The sequence below is a fragment of the Protopterus annectens genome, chromosome 10.part0 (assembly GCF_019279795.1).
Source record: "Protopterus annectens isolate FY-2018-M chromosome 10.part0, PAN1.0, whole genome shotgun sequence".
Taxonomy (NCBI): domain Eukaryota; kingdom Metazoa; phylum Chordata; order Ceratodontiformes; family Protopteridae; genus Protopterus; species Protopterus annectens.
In genome coordinates this window covers 1,451,611,210-1,451,637,813 of record NC_056744.1, presented here as the reverse complement: position 1 = coordinate 1,451,637,813, position 26,604 = coordinate 1,451,611,210, and the positions used below count along the sequence as shown (strand labels likewise).

Here is a 26,604-nt window from a genome sequence, read left to right as displayed (position 1 = left end):
CTATCATCACACTTTTTAATAACTTCTGCAGCAGAAGGTCCCAAAACTAGTTTTTGATCCTGTGGCAGATTTTTAGCATGCAAGCAGGCAAACCTCCTCATATCAGTTTCAGTGGCAACAGCTCTGTAAGTGGAATCAGCAGAGACAAATGCACATGTCAAACAGTGGATAGTCACTTGAGACCCAAAAAAGACCAAGTTACACAAGGTAGATTTTCCTCACAGGAGGAATCCTATGCCAAAATAATCCACATTCTCAGAAGAGGCAAGCATAAACTTCAAATATGATCTTAACAGCTGAGAATTCTAAAACAAATGTTACAGAAGAATACAGTTAATTAAATGTCTAGCAGTAGCTGGATTCACTAAAGCAATAGCTGCTGGATCAGATTTAGGATGTCTGTATAAAAAATCTGTATAGTCTGTCTGCATTTTTAGGGGTAGCAGGCTAACTGTCAGGAGAACTTGCAGATTGTGTCAAAAAATATCTTAAAAAGCAGGCAAAACTGGAGGAACAGGAGTAGATTCTGGAAATACCAGCTGTAACAAATCATAACACTTTTTGAGAGACTGAGAACCATTACTGTTTTCTCACTAAAATAACTGATTCAATCTGGAAGTAGTTTCAGAGAAGGAAAATCTCTCCTCAGAAGCTGAATCAGAAATCTCTGGTGACAACACATAATCTGTCCCTTCAAGTTTAGAGGTTCAAGGTCTTGAATCTCTTCAGAAAATGAAGAATCCCATTTTTTATTACCAGAAACAGCCGTACAAGAAGGACCAAGAACCTGCACTAAACCCAGAGCTAAGCCCAACAGATTATTCCTGTCCAGGGTCACTCAGACAGAAGAAGAAAAAGACGACGTATATTTTAACTATATTTTAACTTTTGTTATTTATGACAGGAATTTCTGAAGAAACAAATCCAGATTTGCCAGCAATATCCTCTTTAGAGATGGTCGCAATGTTCTTGCTAGGCATTATCTGCCCCTCTTCTCAGGGCTGACAAAAGTGACTCTCTCTTGCACTCCAAGGGCACTCCAGAGTCACAGAGAATGGCTCTAACCCCGAGTCCATATTAACTATAAGGACTATACCAATGGGACTATAGGTAAAAGATGAGTTGTCCAAGGAACCAGCTTTGGCCACAGCAGAGTCACTCACCTGTGGTGGATGCACTTCAGCAGCCTGCTGTGATGCAAAGGTTGTTAAATAATTCTCTTCCTTTTGTGGTTGGAAGAGGGAAAAGCCAAGGAACTGGTAGGTTGTTTCATGCTCAAGCCAAAAAAAGTAGCTGATTCCCAAGGAAGCCTAGCAGCAACAGTCAGTACACATGAAAGTTGTAAAAATATTTTTCCCCATTAAAACACAGTAAAAAAAGTACTTTAAACACTTACCCAGCCTCCAAAAGTAAAATGACGCAAGTATCACCACAGAAAACATAGTTTAAAATACGTTTTAATAACTTTTTACTACAAAAGTAAAACAAGTAATTTATTTATTATTTATTTATTTATTTAACATTTGTTAACCGGCAAAGACCAACTGGACACAAGTCCTTTTTTCAGCAGAAGCCCAAGAAGAAAAGCTCCACATAAAAATAAGCTAATACAACACAGATATAAGTAGAGTGTAATAAATAATAAAACCACAATAAAATATACATTATGGGACACGGTGTCATTAAAACATAGTACTAGATATCACTACAAACATAAACCAGGTCGCAGCTAGGATAAATGTACTGTTGGTAAAACAAAAAAGTCAGTATTTCCACAAACAGCATCCAACAGCACAGCTAAGGGTTCAGGAAGATATAAATCACAGTTCAGTCTATAAAATCACACAAAAAACTTTATTCCAACAGGTAAGCACTTTCATGGTGTTGCCACCACTTCTTCAGATCATTATGCTATCAACAATCACTTATTTCCAAATATACTAAAATGTTAAGGTCAATAATCAATCATGATTAAAATGAATTTTGTCACACCCATATACCAATTAAGAACTTGCAGCTTCTTACCCTAAAATAATATACATATTTTCAATGTATAATAAAATATATGCAAATATAAAAAAAGTGTGTTTTGTTGGATGCTGTTTGTGGGAATAGTACTAGATATTGTTTGTGTTTATACGTACGATTAGTAAGAATGACTCTCAAATAGTATCAGCATTAGGAATATGCTGGATTAGTCAGGAGCCATACACGGATATATCCAGTTTTTGGATAGGTGAGTTTTCAGTAAAGCTTTAAATTGTGGTGAGGTTGTGGTAGATATTATACTAGGAGGTAAAGTATTCCAGATTTTAGCTATACAGTTGGAGAAGAGGGCTTCTCCAGCCTGATTTTTGGCAATGGAGACTTTTGTCAGGGATTTTTTATTGGATCGTGAAGTTCTGGTACTGGAGTATGGTTGTAATAGATTTCGCAGGACAGGTGTCTTTTCTTTATTATAGAGTAATTTATGGGCCATGGTTAGTTGGTTGTAAAGTAGGAGTTGAGGAAACTCTTGCCATTTGAGCTGTCTTGGTTCATAGGTTGGTACTAGGCTATCAGCCCTAGGGCCTATACAAGCCTAGCCATAACAATTCCCTGACTATTTCTTCCCACAATATTTATACTTCCCTGGACCCCTGTCTAGCAGGGCGACTGATGTGATCCCCGGGGTGAATTTCCTATTTCCCATCCAATCATCAAGGTTCCTTTTGAAGCGGGCCAAAGAGGCGCTCTGTTTGACATGTATGGACAGTCTATTCTAGAGTCTGGGGAGTCTCTGGGTCAGGAACCTATCCCTTCAGCATGTTTTGTTCATTGTGATGTACTGTAATGAGACCTGGAGTTTTTGTTGGCTGCAAATCTTACAATTTTATTATAACATGTTTCAAGTTTTGTGAGGTCAGATTTCCTAAATTTGGTGAGAATCGGTGATGCATACAGAAGGGTTGAGATTAAGTGTGTTTGAGCTACGGTGGCTTTAGTGTTGTTTGTAAAGTAAAGTTTATTCCTATACAGAGTACCTAATTTTTTGTGGACTTTTTTATGGTTTGAGATCTGTGGAAATCAAATTTCATGTTATTGTCTATTTTAACACCTAATAGCTTCATATGGACAGTGGGTGAAATTATGGTTTTATTGACAGATTTGATAGTGAATGAGGAGGGGGCTGTTTTAGCTTTGGTATGATGAAATAGCATAAGTTTTGTTTTGTTAGGGTTCAAGATGTGGTGGGAGTTAGCCAGTTTTCGATTGTGAGAAATGAGTTTTGAGTGAGCACTTGTAATTCTTGAATAGTAGGGGCAGTGCAAATTACTGTGGAGTCATTGATGTACTGAATTAGGGGTGCCTGTGGGACTGAGGTGTGGAGGTTATTTATGAATAATGAGAAAAAGAGGGGACTTAGTATAGAGCCCTGGGGACACCTATGGTGGTAGGTAAAAGGGGTGATAGATCTCCTTGCCATTGTACTGCTTGCTGTCATCCGGACAAATAGTTTTGGAACCAGTCAAGTGAAGATTGGGAAAAGTTTAGTGAAGAAAGGGTGGTAAGGAGTTTGCTGTTGGAGACCATATCGAAGGCTTTTGATAGGTCTAAGAAAATAGAGGATATGTATTTGTGATGGTTTCTGTATTGATTTATTGTGCTGGCAAAAGATAACAGGGCAGTGGTTGTACTGTGGTTTGGACAGAAACCATGTTGTGACTGAGTTAATAGGTTATTTGTTTGCAAGTAGTGCATAAGCTGTGTGTGGACAATTCTCTCTAATATTTTGGACAGTGGGGATAAGATCGCAATAGGTCAGTAGTTGGCTAGGTCAGTATAATTGCCTCCTTTGTGGAGTGGGATTATGTGCAAAGTTTTCCATAAGGCTGGAATTTTCCATTCCACTATGGATCTGTTTATAAGAAGTTTTATTCACTTCTGTTTAAAAGTGAATAAAAGTCAAATGACAATCAATAAAGCATTTTGTCCAGCTTAAATAAATACGTTTTGCAGAAAATTAAAGTTTTAATTAAAAAAAAAAAAAAAAAAAAAAGTAAAATGTAAGGTTTTTCTCCCTGAAGAGAACTTACATACCCAGTAATGGAATAGTGCTAGACAAGCATTGATGCTTGAAAGCACTCAGAGGAGTGCTCTCTTTCATGGCAGGAAAGCTCTGAAGAGCTTGGTGCCCAAATCTAACTTTTACCCAGCTCAACGTGAGCTGACTGGGTGTATATCACAAAATCGAAACGTGTTACCATCGAACGCAAGAACATCGAACTGGTAACCGCGAAAATCCAAAACTCCGAAACTGAGAACACTGAATTCTTTCCCAGGGAAAGAATTCAGTGGGTCATTTCCATAGCTTCGCTATTTCCTCCATTGTGGTGCAATCTCGGAGTTGGTATATTTAAGTAGAGGGGTGTGGGGGGGGTGAAGCCCCCCACATTAGACATAGCTTGTAGTGTTTGCGTGTTTTGTGTTTTGTGCTGGAAGAGTGATTTTTTTTCCCAGTGAAAAAATTCACTGTTCTCAGCTTTCGGAGTTTTGGGTTTTCGCAGTTACCAGTTTGATGTTCTTGTGTTCGATGTTATCACGTTTCGATCTTGTGATATAAACCCAGCTGACGGTAATGGATTAGGTGCATGGTTGGTGCCCTGAAGCTTTGGATGCTGGCCGACTGTTATGGATATAACCCATAAAGCTAAGGCTATTGCAGTAGTGATCCTTTGAAGAACATCTATAGTTAGCCTGGCAAAACATGTTTAGGGAAAAAGTGATCTCTTTTGCTAGATGGGGCAATAACATGCAGCATTTGAGGCTTCCAGAGTGAGATTCAGTTCCTGAAAACCTACCAGGGAAGGATGGTTGGGCATCTGATGGACATGCCTAAGAGAGTGAAGTAAAAGCCATAATCTGTCCTACAAAATGGCATTTAAATAAACAAAGATGACAATGGAGGAAATTAAGGGAATCAGACTTAATGTAAAACATATCATCTTACAGTACCTGCAGTCAGCAAGTGGCATTTAAAGCAAACCATTAAACCCCATACTGCACAAGGTATTAATTTACTATTTCTCTGCACATCATGAAAAATCATCTGAGGCTCCTCTTCTTTACTGATGCTAAACTCCATTAGGTTTGAGGATAAGGAGCTGAAAATAGTTAGACATTCCTATAAGGGATTCATAGAAGAGAAGAAAATTAAAGTAATTAAAAAGAAGGGTATTGTCACTGGGCATGGCAGGTGACAAAAGAGAGCTATATGCAGTAAACAAGCATGTTAGGTTAAAAACAAATAATATCACTAAAAAAAAAAAAAAAAAAAAAAAAAAAAAAACCTGGCCGTGTGCCACAAAAGGGCATGTATTGAGCTACCATACTATAGAACACTTATGGACTGTTGGAGATAGACTACCAATGTGTAACATCAATCTCTCTCAGTCTCTATAGCTATTAAACAGTCCCTGCCTCCATTTCAGGTGCACACCGCAGAGAATGCTTTCACCTCTGTCAGTCACAGTGACCTTTCAATAATCCTGCACCTCTTCATCCCTGTGTCAGAAACTGAGAGACTGATAAAACAGTACAGGGCCATATTTGTGAACAGAGGTAAGTCTCATTTTATTTGTAAATAAGACTCCACTCCTGCAAAGCCCATAACTCAGCAGAGGACAAATGAAGACATGCCTAAAATGAAGCAAAATTCACCATATCATCAGTGTAAAAACTACTCATTGCAGTGTACTTTGATTTTATATCTTAGAGATTAGTTCTATGTATCAAGGATTAGTTTTATTATATGGATTGGTTATAAGGCACACACTGCTCTAGGAAGTCAGGAAAGAAACCTCAGTCTCATGTAGCTTCAAATCACTACATTTTTCAGGCATACAATATATTGACATTTTCTTAAAAAGATATTATAAGTATTCGGAAACACTAGTGTATTACATTTCCTACACATTTAGCATTAAGTGCTTACATGGCATACCAGATACATGTTCTCGTATGTCTTCCACTTTAGTGATTGCATCAGCTTCCCTTCCCTTCCCTGGTATTGTCTAGGCTGCAGTATTCATTTTAGTATGCCATTTATGTCATTAAATAGCCCTTACACAGGAAATTGAGATAGTTCTTTTTCTGAGATGGTATATCTTCAACAAACTACAAAGTTCATGGGTTATTGGTCTTCTTCTGGTTAACTAGAGAGTTGTCTCATTTCACTTTCTCTCATCTTGCTCTATGACTGCTTGTTTTATAATTACTGGTGTTAAAAAGGCTGGAGGACATAACCCTGGTTTCATACCTGAAGAAAGTCTGTGGATTGTTGTGAGCACATTCTCCCATACCACAGATGTACTGGTGTGAGCACATTCTCCCCTTACCACAGGTGTGTTGGTGTGAACATATTCTCCCCTTACCACAGGTATGTTGGTGTGAGCACATTCTCCCCTTACTACAGGTGTGCTGGTGGGAGCACATTCTCCCGTTACTGCAGGTGTGCTGGTGTGAGCACATTCCCCCTTACTACAGGTGTGCTGGTGTGAGTACAGTCTCCCCTTACCACAAGTGTGCTGGTGTGAGCACATTCTCCCTTTACCACAGGTGTGCTGGTGTGAGCACATTCTCCCCTTACTACAGGTGTGCTGGTGTGAGCACATTCTCCCCTTACTACAGGTGTGCTGGTGTGAGCACATTCTTCTATTACCACAGGTGTGGTGTTGTGAGCACATTCTCCCCTTACCACAGGTGTGCTGGTATGAGCACATTCTCCCCTTACCACAGGTGTGCTGGTGTGAGCAAATTCACCCTTACTACAGGTGTGCTGGTGTGAGCACATTCTTCCATTACCACAGGTATGCTGTTGTGAGCACATTCTCCCCTTACCACAGGTGTGCTGGTGTGAGCAAATTTTCCGCTTACCACAGGTCTGAACATACTAAGGTCATGCAAATTTGCCTCTTTTCTGTGTTTTCCACCTAATTTCACTTTGTCCTGCAAGCTGGTACATGTGATCAGGCAATTTTCAATCAGCTTTACCAGCTTTTTTGACTGCAAAATGTTTTATACATACATATTACACGCACACACACACACACACACACACACGTGTATATATATATATATATATGGGTCTATCTGACTTGGTCGACATTTCATTTAGTCGACAATTCATTTAGTCGACATTTCAGATAATCGACAAGCTTTTTAAGTGGGGGGCTTCGCCCCCCACACCCCCCAAGTGGGGGGCTGTGCCCCCCACCCCCCCCCCTAAATATATATTCTAACTCCAGGGTCGCACAATTTTGGGGGAGGGGGCAAAAGCTTGTCGATTATATGAAATGTCGACTAAATGAATTGTCGACTAAATGAAATGTCGACCAAGTCAGATAGACCCATATATATATATATATATTTATATATATAAATATATATATAATTATATATATAATATATATATATATATATATATATATATATATATATATATATATGCATACACTAAATTAAATAAGGTAATATTTATATCATTACCATGAATAGTTTTCCCATTATCAGTTAAAAAGCAACATCTTGGAGAACCTTGGTCTGAAATAGTGATGTAGTATCTTTGGCATCTTTACACACTAAGTTATTTTAACTAATAGACTAGCCTAGCCTACATTTACAATGTTTGCACTGTTAAATGGAAGTCAGCCTATGCTATGCTTACATTTCTCTTTGCCTACTGTTATTACTATAGTCAATTAATTTTACCCTTAGCTAACTTAGTCCCAAGTGGAACATTTAGCCATCACCTCCTGAATGTCTGATTTTAGTAGAAATGTCTATATGGTTTTATACTCTGCTCTTCCCTTCTTGTTATTGTCCAGTAAGGCACCTATGGATCTAGTTACCATCTATTCTGTTCTTCCTGGTCACCTCTCTGATGTTATTCTTGCCACAGTATCTCTGTTTATCCTATTTTAACTACCTCCTACACACTTTAGTGTGATCACCGTCCAACAACAACCTCTGCTCTACTATGCTCACTATTCTTTCCGACTCTGTTTCCTGTTTCATGTTATTGACCTTAACTGCTTAAAGCCTCATAATCTCCTTTATATCCCTAGCTGCTTAATTTTCTTCATTTACCGAAACCTTAATCCATTAACTCTGGTTAACTGCTTTCTGTCCATTTTTCTTAAATACTGAGTCCTCATAGCCTTAACCCACACTCACCTGATTGTATATGATTTTTCCATCTGAGTCTAGACTTTGAGAAAGGCCCATCCATGACACAACACATCAGCTGTTAAATATTTACTCTTAAATAAGAGCCTTAGATTATTTCCATCAACACACTTTTCATTTTTTTCTTCAGTGTCCTACTGTCTGTCTGAATAACAACCTGAAGCCCAGCTACTACTTCCAGCTGTCTCACTCTTGTTTTCAGCTCCATTAAATTCAACTAATTATTTTGCCCTCATCTTTCTGAGCACAAACCGGTTGTCCCAGAACAATAAATTGTTAAATCTCACCTTTACCTTACTCCCTGTAACTCGGTGAATAACAGGTCATTAAATCCCAGCTTATTCTACTCGCTACAGCATAGGCTCATAGGTAAGCACTAGGCTAGCTGCTCTTGCAGGCCATTTTAAGCTTAGACAATTTCCCTTTTGGTGCTTGAATTAACCTATCCCATTTGGTGTTACAGTTGGCTTGCCCATCCCATTTTCAATAAGTATAAATTACCCCTAGTGACAATAACTGGGATCATACCACAGATAATTAGAGGGACCCACGCATGAGATAAAGCATTTGGAGCTACTTCTGTCTATTAGTAGTACAGGGGCAGTCCTGGGGTAAATTTTCTGTTTCCTATCCATAGATCTAAGTTGTGATACCATATGGACAAGGATGAGCAGTACTTACGTATTATTGCAACCATGTTCCAAATGTGTTTCTCACACACACACACACACACACACACACACACACACACACACACACACACACACACACACACACAGGCAATTTAGAGGATCACCAGTTTCTGATGTGGGCAATGTATTGCCCTTCATATTGTTCCTTAAGGGCTCTGTTTCTCTACATTTCCAAATGCACTTAAAACTGAGAAACCATTTTTTTTTTCTTTCAAAATTAGTGGAGTTTTATAATCAAGCTGGCTTTCAGTTGTTAAGCTTCCTTATGAAAAATACTCGTAAATGTTTAGAGCAGTTAAAATATACTGTTGTTAAGGCTGATGAGCACTTTAACAACATGTGTATGCAGTTTCCCAACTTATGGAGCAAATATGAAAACACTTTGAAAAATAATGAGACTGAAACGTTTGGAACGTGGTTTTGATAATATGTTAAGTACTGGATGAGCTTTGTTTTACGTGGACAGAGAGTCTGTTCCAGAGCAGTAATATGCTCTCCTAGATATACCTGTTCCTCAAAACCTTCCTGTTGATGGTACAGAAGAGGTTTACATTTCTAGACTGAGTATTTCTGATGCTATATGACTTGCTGATGTGCAGTAAATCCATCAGTACTGGATTGAAGGATGCTTTGTATGCCAGACACAGGTCACTTCTTAACAGTCTGTAGGATACTGAGTACCGTGATAAGGCTTTGAGTCAGTCCCATGTAGAACATATTATTTAGGCCTTGTAGCCTTTTAGTAAAGTATTTCTGTGAGTGTTCCAGTTATTGCATGTGTCTGGACAGATACATACCAAAGGGGGACAATGATGTCCCTAAATCCAGACACAATCCCTTTGTTTATAAGCTGTGCAATACAGAAGGGCTTTCTTACGACAATGGACACTTGTTAACTGAAAGATCACTATCCACATAAGTTCCCAAATACTGAACATCTAGGTCAACTCTTAGGGGCATATTGTCAATGCGATAGTTCCCTGGAGTAGACGACTTCCCAAAGGATACGCTAATGCATTTTTTGGCACCAGTTATTTATTTGGGACAAACCTTCCTGCAGGATGGCATATAACTACTCCTAACTTGTAGTCATCTGCAAACTTAGTCACCCAGGGTTCCATGGTATTGTTATTTGCTTTAGACAAGTAGATTCCAAACAGGAAAGGTCCCAGTATGGAAATACACAGACAACTGGTGACATACTGCACTAAAATCAGGATGGTATTGTCAAGTACTCCAAAAAAATGAATACTTTGGAATTACCATTCCAAGAGGCCTACCAGATCATTCTAAACGATTCTTTCTCTATAGAAAATGCATTATTTTTTCAAGTAATATTAAATAAATGCTACTAAGAAGAAGCAAGATTTGTGTGAACTTTAGCTGCTTATTTAAATATACAAATTCAGTTTCATAAAATTTCATAACGATGGCATCTTTACCCTGTGGGCTGGATTTCGAATCATTGCAGGCTCCCACACACCATCCATTTCATCATCCCAGTCAACTGGTTTCCTTGCACTTCTATCAGGAATTTCTTCTGGCACATCCCAGCCCTGTGGATGTTTAAAAACAGTTGATTTATGCATTTTGGTAGCAATAAATGATAACATGTAAACACACAAACTCTTACTGTTTTTGCCTTATTCTGTTTCTGATATGCAATTGTTCTTTGGCAATTTTCTGATAGATTAATACAATACAACAAGAACATTTAATTTGAAACCCAGTAGTATAAGCAGAAAGTTGAAATTACTAAAGACCTGCACTGATTCAGCGGATCACAGATTCCAGCTACAATGAAAAAAAAAAAACAAAAAAAAAATAGTGGCCCTATGTCACAGAAGGACAAAGCTCTTACTACCCCCTAGATGACTTATATTTGACTAGAGGCACAGTGATGGAGGTGTCACAGGGGGATGAAGGAGGTGATCAAATGATATTACCGCACGCATCTTGGGGGAAGGGTGACAGCCTAGACTCACTGCAATAAAGCAGAGCTACATGTCTGGTGAACTCCGTGCTGCAGAAGCACTATGCTGCTTAGTCACGAGGTCATTGCACATGTGCAGAAGTGTGCATGCACCTCCCAATGGCAGTGATTATAGAGCCTGCAAGGCTGCAGTGGGCAGTGGGAGTTAAGGATTTCTCCTCTACAACAGTATGATTCTGCACCAGCATCCTTGATCACCCCACATGTGGTTTGGGATGAGCCTGGGAGACGCTAAGGTGGGTCCTGTACACTCTGCAAATGAAAAAAGGAGCTGGTAGCAGCTGATGGTTAGCTGCAGGGAGAAAAAAAGGAATACACAAAAAATGATCAGTGAGATCACTCTTTGAGCTGGAATTCTTTACAGAACAGAAATGGTTATGCCACAATATGGGGAAGTGTTCTAGTGCATGCAACCTAAGAACATGTTTGTGTATATTACAATAGTAAATTACCTCACTATACCAGTTTAAACAAAACTCTTTTAGGTGACTAATGCTCTCAACTAATTACAAAATTAACATGACATATACTAAATAAGTCATGTAATTCTGTCCCAGAAATATACTACAGATCATCCACAGTATCTCTTCATAATATGTAAAATACAATGCAGTTTCTGCATACTAAAAAAAAGTAAAACCACTCTTTTTGTTTTTCATTTACAAATTCATGAATATCATAAAAAGTAATCGAAGAAATGCATTCCGTCTAGATTACAGAAAACTGCATTTGAGGATGTAAGGTGGCACAAACATAAAATGAAGAGTCGTCAATTTAAGTTGCTCAATGGTAGCTGGGGAGGTTCCACTCCTATGCTGTGAAACCCAGCTACTATAATACAAACTACTGCACAAAAATACTTATTGTAGTGCATATAACGTAGTACAAACACAAACTACTACACAAAAATACTTATTGTAGTGCATATAACATGTAGTACAAACACAAACTACTCAAAAAATACTTATTGTAGTGCATATAACGTAGTACAAACACAAGCTACTCAAAAAAATACTTATTTTAGTGCATATAACATGTAGTACAAACACAAACTACTGCACAAAAATACTTATTGTAGTGCATATAACGTAGTACAAACAGAAAATATTGCTGAAAAATACTTATTGTAGTGCATATAACATGTAGTACAAACAGAAACTACTCCACAAAAATACTTATTGTAGTGCATATAACATAGTACAAACACAAATTACTGCACAAAAATACTTACTATAGTGCATATAACAGTACAAACTACTGCATAAAAATACTTACTGTAGTACATAATTTCATGTAGTTGTTGTTGTTGTCTTTCGGCATTTCTTGGTTAGGGGTCGCCACAGCAGAACTCTGGTCCGCTAATGACTGGCAGTAGATTTTCACAAACGCCAAGGTGCCAGCTTGACATTCAACCTTCAACGAAGGCACACCCATTTACGCATGTCTTTTGAAAGCCCACTCAACCACGGGGAGGACATGCAGATGCCACACAAAAGAACTCGCCGCACTCCAACCGAGAATCGAACGGGAGAACCTCTTGCTGTGAGGCAACAATGTTACCGCTGCATCACCACGGAAGTAGTACATAATTTTATGTTGTACAAACACAAAACACTACATAAAAATACTGTAGTGCATATAACGTAGTACAAACACAAACTACTGCACAGACATACTTAACTGTAGTGCTTATAACATGCAATCACCTGTACTCGACAATAAGCTAGCTATGTACAAATGTCATATGTCCAAAATTATATAAAGCAGTGTTTAGCTTCTCCCTTTACTTTATTTTACTGTATTCATCTGAATCTGTTCCAAGACAGACAGTAAATGATCACTTGAAGCACAAAAAGTATAACATGCACTGAGCAAACAAACAGAGGGAAATAAAGTATCAGGCAAACATACATGATTTTGTTTAAAATGGACAACCAGAAATAGAGCACTTGAAGGGAACTCAACCAGTGGACTGCGATCTCAGGACAGTAGAACATCTTCAGACTGCAATTTACAAAAACACTCTGAGGAAGGTCCATAGAACTCAAGTATAACTCTGAAAGAAAAACAGCACTGTTCTAAGGGCTAATGAGTTTCTGAATAAAAGAAAATACTTCATAAAACAGCTTGCAGCATATCATAGTTATGGATGTGTTACTTTGGCTGTTAAAATATGCCCCATACTGTGGCTGATCTCTTGCATCCTAATAAATGGAACAATGTAATATGACTAAAAAGCTCCAGTCTGAAACCCCCCATTGTCACTCTGCCCTATTTATTTTACAAGATGCACCTGAAAAAAATTTAATTTAAAGGTCCATTCACTCTGCTACAAGGAAATACGTGAAAACTCATCCCATTCTTCTCAAATCTGAGATTTTTAATCTGACTATGGAGATAAAAAAACTGGAAGTAATTCAACTTTTCCTTACTAGAGAACTGAAAATCTGACTAAAACCAGCTAAGATTCCTCTCAGAACAGGAACTTAACAGGAAATAGTAGGGACAGATGTATCCTTCAGTGTTCCTGTCCATAAATTCTTTTGTCAGCATGACTCTGTAAAATGTAAACTCTGTAGCTCACAGACAATCCCATGAGGAATGACTCATCCCAAATGTTTAATTGTTCAGTTCACAGAATTTCTTCCTGAGCTCAGTCTATCTGTCTTTGTCTCCTTGCCCCCCCCCCTTCTTATTATATATCATACTGCTGATTCCACTAAACTACTAGGCCTGTTGTCATGATAAAGTAGTTGGGGGGGGGGGGGCTTGGGGAGGGGCACATAGTTGCATGGAAACATAATGTAGCCTGTAAGTATGTGACTGGACCAGTGGCTCTTTATTATTATTATTATTATTAGTAGTAGTAGTAGTAGTACTAGTATTATTATTATTATTATTATTAGTAGTAGTAGTACTAGTATTATTATTATTATTATTATTATTATTAGTAGTAGTAGTACTAGTATTATTATTATTATTATTATTATTATTAGTAGTAGTAGTAGTAGTACTAGTATTATTATTATTATTATTAGTAATAGTAGTAGTAGTACTAGTATTATTATTATTATTATTATTATTATTATTAGTAGTAGTAGTAGTACTAGTATTATTATTATAATTATTATTATTATTATATGAATCCCATAAATATGCATGTGGCTGCTTGACTGAACTGGTCTGTAAATTCACATGGGAATAGTCTAAAATCATTGTTATTATTTTCCAGTAATTCATTTTGTAGACTGCAAGACTGCTATTTAATTTATTCAGCTGCTAACTAGGTAAATGAACTAGTCATCATGGAACCTTTTCAGCCTGCAGCAGAAATGGACATCTTACACTAGCCTATTAACCAGCATGTTTTTGAGAAGTGGGAGGTGACCAGTATAGCTGGAGAAAACCCACACAGACACAGAGAGAACATATAGAATCCACAAAGACAGTGTCCATAGATCAAGATTGAAGTGCGGGCTCTAGAGGCATGAGGAAGGACTTTTAACCACCGAGCGGTGTGATATGTAGCATTTATGATGAGCAGCAACATTTCCTTCAGCTTCAAAGAAAGAAAGCAAATTTCTTTAACTACTTCTATTTCCAGCTACAGAACTCATTATGGATCTAAGATGTCATGATCTGATGGTTAACATAGCAGCTCACATGCAAGAATCTGTAAAATGATTGTTGTTATTCAAATTTGTTCTTTGAAAAATAAAAAGATATTTCAATAAAAAAAATAAAATAGATGTATCCTAGGCACTGCACTTAGACTCTTAACTCAGATTGTGTATGTATATGACTCTGTCATTGTACATGTGGGTGTGAATGACCTGAGATGTACCTCCCTGGACTACATGAAAAGAGACAAGGAGGAGCTCTTGGATTATCTATCCCAGGCGGGTATGACCCTAGCCTTGAGCAGCACCCTACCATCACCCAGAATGATACCACAGTACAAGCAGAAAATGACTGATTTCAACAATTGGCTAAGTTTCTGGTGTCATTCTAAGGGGATTCAGTATCTGTCTGCCTGGGATGACATGATTGACAGACCTCAATGCTTTGCTAGTGATGGCCTGCATCTGTCAACCCTGGGCTTCCGGATACTGGCCAAGGCTCTTGCCACCCCTATAGCGCCTTTTTTAGGCAGTGTTCCAAAGACCAAATTACCACCGTAACAGCTACAAACAAATGCAACCTGAGGGTCATGCTGCTCAACGCTAGAAGTCTAAATCTCAAAATGCACTCACTCGAAGCACTCCTTAAAATGGAGAAGAATGACATTTGTGCTGTAACAGAGACCTGGTTCAAGGCAGCAGAAAGCACTGCTGCACTACCAGGCTATAACTCATTCCACATAAAAAAACACCAAACTCATTCCACACCTTTCGGCCCCAGAACTTGGATCGAAGTTCCAAAGACAGTGGTACTTCTATATTCATAAAGGATGTGCACACCTCCAGACTGGTAGCCCAAAATTATGCATCTGAGATACTTCAGGTGCAGCTAACACTGGGTAAGACAGCGATTCAGGTCGTAGCCTGCTATAGGTCCCCAACCATGTCCCAAGACTCACACTCCACGTTCCTAAGCACCCTGGAGAATACTAGGGTCCAACCTAACACTCTCATACTGGGCGACTTCAACTACCCCTCCATTAACTGGGAAAACTACTCATGTACCAATACACTTGCCCAATGCTTTCTGGAATTCATTAATTCCAGTGCTCTGGACCAGCTCGTTCTTCCCCCCACTAGAGGTAGCAACATCCTTGACCTGGTCATTACTAACATGGGCGATCATTGCTCTACACCAATACTCCTCCCTGGTTAGATCCAACCATAAACTAATCACCTTGGAAATCCACATCCCTCCCACTCCCCCCCCACCCCCCACAAAGGTAACCACCATGAAAAACTTCTCCAAAGCTAACTTTGTGCTCCTAAAAACAGAGGTGGCTAACTTCACGGCACCCATGCAAATGAAGAATAGTTGCATGATCACAGAATCATACAGCAATGCACTGTACGAACACGTACACAAATGCATGGATCTGGCCATACCCAATAGAACTAAGAAGCTCTCCTCAAAAAAAAGGAAGCCAATCTGGTGGTCCCCTGCCATAAGCAAACTCTACAACAGAAGGAGGAAACTGATGAGGAATAAGTCCCAAGACGGGAAAAACTCCCTTATCAGCCTCAACAAAAGGTTGAGATCCCTCATCAAATCCTCTAAAGCTTGCTATGAAAACAGAATTACAGCAGATAGCAAAGACAACCACAAGGCCTTCTATAGTTATGTAAAGAATCTCCACAGCAATACCCAGATTTGCTCTGAGTTACTGTACAATGGTACCTCCTATACTGAGCCAACAGATATTGCCAATATACTGGCCGACAGATTCAGTGCCAACTTTACCCCTCTCCCCAAAGGACCAATCACAATACCTGTAGATTGCTAGGCACCCAGTATTACTGCTACACAGGTTAAAACAGCACTGTCCAAGGCCAAGAATACAGCTTGTATGGGACCTGACAATATCCCTGGCTGTGTTCTACAGGAACTACAGAGTGAACTGGCACCTCACCAGTGTGCCCTGTTCAATCACAGCCTCACCTCAGGCTTTGTCCCTACCGAATGGCGCACAACTACAGTCATCCCTCTCCACAAAGGAGGAGCGACTACAGACCCCGGGAATTATCGCCCAATTAGCCTGACGAGTCTGATATGCAAAGCTATGGAACGCATCATCATGGACCTAATAAACAAGGTTCATAACCCAGAGACTGCCCATGCTATGAAATAGATTTCCCATACATGTCAAGCAGAGCACCTCACTGGCCTTTTTCAAGAGAAATCTTGATGAGTGGATGGGAAACAGAAAATTAACCCCGGGGATCACTCCAGTGGCTCTACTCAACAGAGGCACTAGGAACTAAGGTCAGATGGCATGATGCCAGAGTAATTCTATGGGCTAGGACAAGCTACACACCTATAAACCTATGAACCTGTGTGTGTGTGTGTGTGTGTGTGTGTGTGTGTGTGTGTGTGTGTGTGTGTGTGTGTGTGTGTGTCTACGTGTGTGTGTGTGTGTGTGTGTGTGTGTATACGTGCATGTGTGTGTGTGTGTGTGTGTGTGTGTGTGCGCGCGCGCATGTTTTTCTGTGTGTGTGTGTGTGTGTGTGTGTGTGTGTGTGTGTGTGTGTGTGTGTGTATACGTGTGCACATGAATGCATACACATACACTTAAGTCCATAGTTGAGCAAACATATTCACATACATTGATGCACATACACATACACACACACACACACACACACACACACACACACACACAAAGGGAAGCTGGAAGTAGTGAAAAACATAAAAAATAGACTGCAGAATTCAAACTGTATTAAAGCAATTTTAAGACTGTGTGATGGAATTCTGACAGAATAATTAACAAATGACCTAATGTAGCACAAGATGAATTACAGTTCAACTGATATAAGATGCAAACAGAAAAATGTATATTTAAGGAGAGGAATCTATTTGTTTGTTTGCTAGACAAGAGAAGCCATTGTAAATATTTTTCACCATGGCCTCAACATATTGTGTTAAACATAGTAAGATGCAGATATGTAGATGAAAGTGCAAAACCAGACTGTGCTATATTCAAACATAAGGTTTTCAGTAGCTGCAGCCAGCTTTCCTTACGTGCACATAGTTAAGATAACAGTAGTATTACCAAAGTAGAAGAAAAATAATAATTATTATAATTGTAAACATTATTACTCTAGTCATGGAAGCACCAAGTCAATACAACAGACACTGCTATACAAGAAACAAAACATTAAGCAGTGTTCTCCTTCACAGACAGAACAAGTAAGTTAAGCACAGATAGCACAGACAGTAACAAACAGCAAATCAAATAAGTCAGAATCTGTTTCAATACACTTAGTGACAGGGGAGTGTATGTGTATCACAACTCACACACTACCAGGCATGCTTTGAAGTGTGACTATATAATACATTCACAATGACTATATGACCGCTTGACTACATAACATAATGTAGTCACAAATATCGATTTTACTGAGAAAACAAACTAGTTTCAGCCTAAATTTTGCAAGCTAAGAGGAATTCTTCACCTCCAGGGAGGGTCTGACTCATGTAGTAGGACCAAGGGCACAAAAGGCACACTCTTTTAGTGTAAGGCTGGTAGTGTATTAGAATAAGATCTGATGGCATAGACTTTTCAAATTTCTGACTAAAGTTCTAAGCATATATGACTGATTCCTCAAGCTCTGCAAAAAGTACAAAATTAAGAAAGAAAAACGTTTAATGTTGGTGGTTAGGTCAAGCTCCCCATCAGTATTGTAACAGACACCACCATCACTGCTGGTAAGGCTTCCCCTTTTTTCTTGGGTTCTGTCATTGCTTTTTTTCCTCCTCCAGCATAAAGATTGCATACTCTTCCTCCAGTAGGTTGTGGCCTTCTGGTTGTGACCGTAAAAAGACTGGATTCAAAAATCACCTGTACAGACCCCTACGTCTGTTCCTGTAGTACATGGAATACAAGCATCGGTCTCCCAAGCATCTCCTAGTAGGTTTCTAATCCTCTTACACCCACTCTTAAGGTATCAATGTCACTAGCATCAGTATACTAGACAGTGGCTGCCCCACGTTGGTTCAGGCATCGATGTCCCAGGTGTTGACACACAAGGTACTGGCCCCCTGACATTGTCACTACACCAAGAGTTGGTTTATCAGTCAGTCCCACCTGCATCATTTTTTAAAATGACATCTTTCCAATATGTTTCCATGTTACTCCTATAAAAGGTTAGGCATCACCCTCCCATCCACTGTCCCTACTCTTCAGTGTTAACTGGGAAGGCCCAGCTTATTGGCTGCCAGCTTTCATATTTTTTCAAAGTGATTTTTTTCACTACCTGGAATAACAGTATTCCTAACTATAATGACACCTTCATGCTTACACTAGGATATACCTTCTTTTTGCTCCATTACCCGTCCTTTCATTAAACCTTGCCCCACAATTAATTACTTCAGGGATGAGCAGACTGTTAACAGGATATCTGTCTTCCAAAATCAAAGATGCCTAGAAAATGCCTGTCTAAGATGAAACATTTAGAGCTAGAACTGAACCTCTTACAGAGGATATGAATCAAGAGGCTGGAGATGCTTCTCCTCTATCTCCTCTAGAGGGCAATACATTTTGGGGAATCATCTGTGCACCCTTGCTAAATGAAAATATACTTATGGACCTGAGCACTTGAGCTGACAGTTCCCTTTCCTTTGCAAATAATGAGGCAACTGTAGTTCAGAGATCCTTCAACTTAACACAACTACTAGCCAACGGTATTTCATCCAGATCCAAAGATGTTATCACTTCACTATGTTCAGCACTGATCAGACCCATTACAGAGTACAATGTTCCATTTGGTATGTATCTTACTTGACATCTCAAGAAACTCGAAAAGCCCCAGAGGTTCCTATAAAAATATATCTGGTCTTAAGCACATTATCAGGAGAGATTGAAATCCCAGTGCATGTACTCTTTGTCTTATGCACCCCTAAGAGGGGATCTGAGCCTCACTTACCACACCATTAGAGTTCCAGTGATCATTGACCTTCTATATCTCAGTAGGTCAAACAGTGTTACTACACTCGAGCCAGTGATCTGAAGCTGGCCCTCTAAAGTCATCTCCTTAGGGATAACAATAGAAAGCTTGTTACGTGGTGGAACAATCATATCCTCTTTGGTAGACAGGATGCCACACAATTTCCTTAGGAACCCACTCACACCGTGGCTATGATTCACAAGAAGGCTGATCAAAGTTTAAGTGCCCATTGTAAAGATGCATTATAAAAGGGCAAGCATCGCTGTTTTCACAGATCTTGCAGTCTGCAAAGATGCTCCGCTATGGAGCAAGCCTGGTGATAAACCATTAGACACTTGTCATCACTGTACTGCAACCCGCACCACCTTGCAATGCTCAGCACCATCAGCATAGACATGCTACCTACAACAATTTTGAAGACCATGAGGTTCTCGAATGGTTTCATGTGGACAGGGACACCCCAGGGCTTTGATGAACTTGTATAGACCACATACTATTACTAAAGGGATGCATGGTCTGTCTATAACCAAGGATATCAAGGTATGTATAGTTCTTGCTATATATGCCATGGGGACCTTCCAGAGACAGATTGAACGCATTTTAGGTATCATTTAGGCTTCCGCCTTTAGGATATTGCAAGAGTTTACTGAAGTGCTTCCAACCCACATGGATGAGAACACTATTTTCCACAGATACCACAGGAGAGATAGGTACCATCATGGATGCTTTTTACAATGTGGCATGCTTCCCTGATCAGAAGCCACCAACTATCCTAATAAGTCATTGTATAAAAATTATCAAGGTGTGCCCCATTCCATTATGTTTTTCCGGTGATGCAGGCTACGCACTTGAACCCTGGCTTATCACACTAATACACAGCACACAGGGAGCTGCAGAAATATAGTACAACACTGCCCTGTCACAGACACATGCATTCACTGAGTGAGTGTTTGGCCTGCTCAAATCCTGTTTCCTTTACCTAGATGAGTCTGAGGGTGGTCTGCAGTATGACCCAGCCACTGCATGTAGGATGCTCATGTATGCTGCATATTGTACAGTATGATACACCATTGGTCCCGTTTATCCGTACCACTACCATGACCCGTAGACCTGCCATTAGTCATGAACCTTCCTCCCACTGAACTCCTGGAACTAGCAGCAGCCACAGTGAAGACAGTGACATCAGCCAGCCAATGGCAGCAGTAACATGGCACATCCTCAGACAGGCTCATGCAGCACAGGCAAAATGGTGGCATATAGTCCACAACCAAGGGTCCTTGAATGTTCATAGGTTAGTACTAGGCTAAGTGCCCTTGTGGGCCATTTTAAGCCTAGCCAATTGCCCCATGTGAGAATCAAACCCTGCACCTTGTGTCTGTAAGGTAAACACCTTAACCATTATACCAACCTTTGTAATGTGACAATGTAAAGTTACAAAGATAAACTTGGTGCTTGCATTGTAAACTGTAGGCTATGCCATTCAGTGTAGGATCAACTCACACTGTGCATAAGACATTTCCCCACACACCACCCAAAAAATACAGTTGACAGTGTCACAGCTATCATTATTCGCATAATTGTCATGTGCCAGAGTCGCACATTGTAGACATGCTAACAGGGAGGGGGTTTAGCTGCAGCTGTGACAGATTATACTTTGCCACATGTACTGCAACATTTCAAGCATAAGTCCCATCATGCATGTGTAGAGGTGCTGTGTTGCATAATTTCTTTGGTCCTACTCTTGTATGTAGAAGGCTAGTACTTATCAAAAGTATTTTTGGTTTCTGTAGGTTTCCAGTAGAGTGTTTTCCCTCTCTCTAAAGGTATGTAGACTTAAAGGGAATAAATGAGATGATGTCCAATGGCAACAGTAAAAAGGGGAGAGCATGTTCCCCCTCACGAGAGCCCAAATCTACTATTGTCCTGGTTCACCCAGATCCCCACCAACAGAAAATGGTTTGGAACCAATAAGCTCCACCCCACAAGAGTCCATCTTTGTCACTTATTCAGTGGCATTTGATGTTAGCACTTCCATGGTGCCTTTGTTAAAATTAGGGTAGGTCACAGCAGTTCTGACTTCTATTCGAGCAATCTTCATGTAGAAGTGGTCAGAGGGAATTTCCTTGTATCTTCCTCACTGGTTCTCAATAACTAAGGAAGCGTGGATATCTTTCCCACTCTCCCTCCCTTTAACCATGATGAGTATTCTGCATTGTGAACAGTTACAGGCAAGGAATCAGATACAACAGTTGTTAAAAAACTGAGCAATCCAAAAGATTATTTGTGACCAACACGCATTTAGATATTATTTCAGGTGTTTTTTAGAGGTCCAAAAAAGACAAAGGAATTTAGACCAATTCTAGATATGAATGGCCAAAAAAACTTTTTTTTGTAAGAGTCTTTTTGCATGGTCCACCTTCAATCATTTCTCCCATGTCTCTCAAAACAGTAGATGTGATCATTGGAAATTCCAGATGCTTATCTGCACATGAAGATAGTAAAGTGGTCAAGACATTTCCTCTATTTCTGGAAAAGATGCACTCATTATCAGTTTCACAGCCTCCTCAACCTAGTTGGTGTGCATGAAGTGTATGTAAGGGTTTACTTATGTTCACTTGAATCACCAGACTACAAGTTATGCTTCACCATTTTTTTAATATTGAGAAGCATAACTCAAAAATCCAGAAAAAAAATTGTTGCACTTTTTACTTGTATAACTTGTGAACCAAATGTATGGCCACTTAACACTGAGTATAGGGAAAAAAGACAACCACCACCACAGTTCACACAATACAAGCCATGCCATTTCTTCAAAACACAATTAAAATAAGTTGCTTGAAAGCTGCTCACACTAACCACACTCGCTGGAGTGAAGGTATACTATTCAACTATGGTAGCAGTTCCTCTGAGGCTGGGGGGACCCCAGACATTCTCTTACCTGGCCAAATGACACCTTAATGCTACGATAGGAGTCTTTTCTGGCAGAAGGTGCATTTGTTTTAACATATTACAGTCACTAGGATTACACTGAACTTTGCAGAGTTTCAGCTACTGGCAGTTCATGTTCTGACCTTTACACGACGCTCCCAATACATTAAGATCTGTTGGGCATTTATGACTCAAGAAAGCATTCAGAAGATTGTGACAGCAGTGCAGTCACTCTTATTACTGCCATTTCTCACAGCTGGCATGTATCATAGGGCTCTGGGATTGATGGCAGTGAGTATTGTCAGAATGCCTCCTCCTGGGTATTATATCAAGAGTTCTGCAATGAACTTGCACAGACCAATGGTCTCAGGAAAGGGACCATATGAATTCTTTAAATGACATACCAAAAGTCAGTAAGACACATGTGACATGGTGTTCTGTTCCAGTACACCTTTCAGTAGGAAGACTATTGCAGTGGTCACTTTTACTGCAAGTGGGTGTGCCTTTGAGTGAAAGCTCACTGTAAGGGGTGGTAGACTAGGATGCTCTGGTCCCTGGTGAGACCATTGTCTTGGGAGGGTCTTCTCCATATTTTTTTTCTATTCCTTGGTAATAAAATTCATTTAGAAAGTAAGACTTTCCAAGGCAGTGGTCACTCTAATAGTCTGATTCTAACCAGATAAATTTATTTTCTTTGTTAATTCACCTTACCTACTAATCTGTCTGTTTACATGCCTGCATCTTTTCACAGTATTCTAATCAAAGCACATACTTTCTTCACGGCATGGATGTGCATAGATAACCACTCAGATATTATGCAGAGAGACAAAGTGAAACCATAAGGATGACAATCTTTTTGAGTCCTTTGCTGAAGGAAATAAAGGCAAGGAATTCAATAGGCAGTGGCTATCTATATGTTTTTTACTTTTTTTTGTTAGCACAAATAACATCAAAATCTTGGAGTCCCTGTTCAATAGGTTCATAGGTAGGTTCTAGGCTATCGGCCCTAGGGCCTATACAAGCCTAGCCAAAAAGGTACCATGGCTTTTGCCACCCAAAAAAATTATTTTCCTGTGCCCCTGTTGAGCAGAGCCATAGAGGTGATCCCCAGGGTGAATTTCCTATTTCCCATCCAATCATCAAGATTTTTCTTGAAGAGTGCTAATGAGGAGCTTTGTTTGATATAGATAGGTAGCTTGTTCCAAAGTATGGGAAGTCTCTGGGTCAGGAATCTATCCCTCCAGTATGTTCTGTTTATTGTGGTGTCAAGGTTTAGGTCCCTAGAGCATGTAGCTTGGGATGTAGATTGGGATTTCTTTAAGTGGAGCATGTCCAACAGCTCTGGGTTTGACATAGCAGATTGCCTCTGAGTAGAAGGCTAGTACTTATCAAAAGTATTTTTGGTTTCTGTAGGTTTCCAGTAGAGTGTTGGGCATGGTGGGGGATCTGTAGCAAGTTACAATTTGGATTGCAGTCTTGTCCAGAGTTAGTTGCACTTGGATATTCTCGGATGCATTATGCTGAGCAACTAGCCTGGAGGTGTGGATATCCTTAATGAATATGGACACGCCTCCACCTTTAGTGTTTCAGTCCAGGTTAGGTGGCCAAAAGGTGTGGTATGAATTATAGTCTGGTAATGCAGGCGTGCACTCTGGAGTCTTGAACCAGGTCTCTGTCACTGCACAGATGTTGATGTTCTCCATTTTAAGGAGTGCCTCGAGTGAAGGCATTTTGAAGTTTAGACTTCTAGCATTGAGTAACATTACCCTCAGATTTTGCTTGTTTGTACCTGTTACGGTGGTGAATTTGTCATTTGAACCTTGCCTAAAAAAGGCACTGAGTAGGCAATATGCGACAGAGTAAAGCTGGAGTTTTTTGAGACGATCTGCGTAGGGCATCTGTCTGAGGCCAGTAATCCTCTTTGTGAGGTATTTCTGTGGCCTTTCCAGTTGTTGTAGATGTCATGTGAGGTACATACCAAAAGCGGCGTTCTACTCTATAATGGGTCTAATGAGTAGAGGGGAACAATGACCTCATTTTTTCCTGGATGAGAAACCTTTTGTGATGAGGTGTGCCATGTAGAAGGATTTCCTGACTACTGTGGCAATGTGATTATCAGTGGAGAGACTACTGTTCACCTGTGTCCTGAGGTCTCTTATCACACTTTTGGTGTTAAGTAGACTACCACCTATGTGGTAGCTCATGGGTACAGAGTTTTTACCAAAGGGAATGACAATGCACTTTTTGGCATTGAGCCTAAGGCCATGGGTTTGACATCTGCAAACTTCATTAGCCAAAGACATTCTGTGTTAGCCTGTACTTCAGAAAAGTAGATACCAAACAGGAGAGGACCCAGGACTGAACCCTGTGGTACTCCACTTGTCACTGGCCTGAAGTCGGATTTGGAGTCTGCTACTTTCACAGTGTGGGTTCTGTCAGTGAGCCAGTTGGCAACCCATCTTGTGACATAGGGATTTATACATAGTTTAGTGAGTTTATCTATAATTCCAGAGTGGGGGATGGTGTCAAAAGCCTTGGCGAGATCTAGATAGGCTGTGTGAACCACCTTACCCTCGTCTATGGCTTTGGTGACTGCTTCAAAGAAGTCAATCAGGTTTAAGAGACATGATCTGCCTTTTACAAACCCAAACTGGGTGGGGGTCTAGAGTTTGGAGATTACCAATGTCTTTGTTTATAAGTTCCATGATGATACGTTCCATGGCCTTGCAGACCAGGATGGTTAGGCTAATGGGGTGATAGTTCCCGGGGTCCGTGGTGGCTCCCCCTTTGTGGAGTGGGATAACCGTCGCTGTGTGCCATTCAGTGGGCACAAAGCCTGAGGGGAGGCTATGACTGAACATGGTGCTTAGGTGGGGTGCCAGTTCATTCTGTAGTTCATGTAGAATGCAGCCTGGGATGTTGTCAGGTCTCATGGATGCTGTGTTCTTGGCTTTGGATAGTGTGGTTTTTACCTGTGCAGCCGTGATTACAGGAACTTTGCATTCTTCTGGTATAGAGATAGGCCCTTTAGGGGGTGAGGGGAGGGTAAAGTTAGCACTGAACCTATCTGCCAGGATGTTGGCAATATCAGTTGGTTCTGTATATTTAGTGCCATTGTGCTGTAACTCAGAGCAAATCTGAGTGTTGCCATTGAGATTCTTGACATAGCTATAGAATGCTTTGTGGTTGTCTTTAGAATCAGTGGTGATTTTGTTTTTATAACTAGCTTTGGAGGATTTTATGAGGGATCTCAGCTTCTTGCTGAGGCTGACCAGGGAGTTCTTCCAGTCATGGGATTTTACTCTTTTTTTGCAACAGTTTCTTTCTTCTGTTGTAGAGTTGGTTCATGGCAGGGGACCACCAGATTGGCTTCCTTTTTTTTTTTTTGGAGGATAGCATCTTGGCTCTGTTAGGGATAGCACGATCCATGCAATCGGGTAAGTGCCTATAAAGTGCATTTGTGTAGGATTCAGCAGTCGTACCTCTATTGTCCATTTGCATGGGTGTTGTGAAGTTTGCCACTTCTGTCTTTGGCTTTGGAGAAATTTTTTATGGTGGTTTCCCTAATGGAGGATGGGGGCGGGATGTGGATGTCTAGGCTGATTAGCTTGTGGTCGGATATGACCAATGAGGAATTGACCTCTGGTGTGGAACACTGGTCGCCCATGTTGGTAATGACCAGGTCTAGGATATTGCTGCCCCTGGTGGAGGTGTGGATAAGTTGATCCAAGGCATTGGAATTTATGAATTCCAGAAAACATTGAGCAAAAGAGTTGGTACATGAGAAGTTAATCGTGGGGTAGTTGAAATCGCCCATTATTAGGGTGTTGGGTTGTACCCTAATATCTTCCAGTGTATCAAGAAATGAGGAGTGGGAATCCTGGGGCGTGGTGGGGGATCTGTAGCAAGTTACAATTTGGATTGCAGTCTTGTCCAGAGTTAGTTGCACTTGGATATTCTCGGATGCATTATGCTGAGCAACTAGCCTGGAGGTGTGGATATCCTTAATGAATATGGACACGCCTCCACCTTTAGTGTTTCAGTCCAGGTTAGGTGGCCGAAAGGTGTGGTATGAATTATAGTCTGGTAATGCAGGTGTGCACTCTGGAGTCTTGAACCAGGTCTCTGTCACTGCACAGAT

At 40.1% G+C, this 26,604-nt stretch overlaps 1 protein-coding gene across 1 annotated transcript in view; it reads right to left on the bottom strand.

The window, feature by feature from the left end:
• Window positions 1-26,604, bottom strand: part of LOC122813646 (calreticulin-like) — a 218,447-nt gene that overhangs the window by 40,214 nt on the left and 151,629 nt on the right. The window contains exon 6 of the mRNA XM_044086080.1: window positions 10,361-10,474. Coding sequence (XP_043942015.1) covers window positions 10,361-10,474 — 114 coding nt within the window. The remainder of the gene's footprint in view (window positions 1-10,360; window positions 10,475-26,604) is intronic.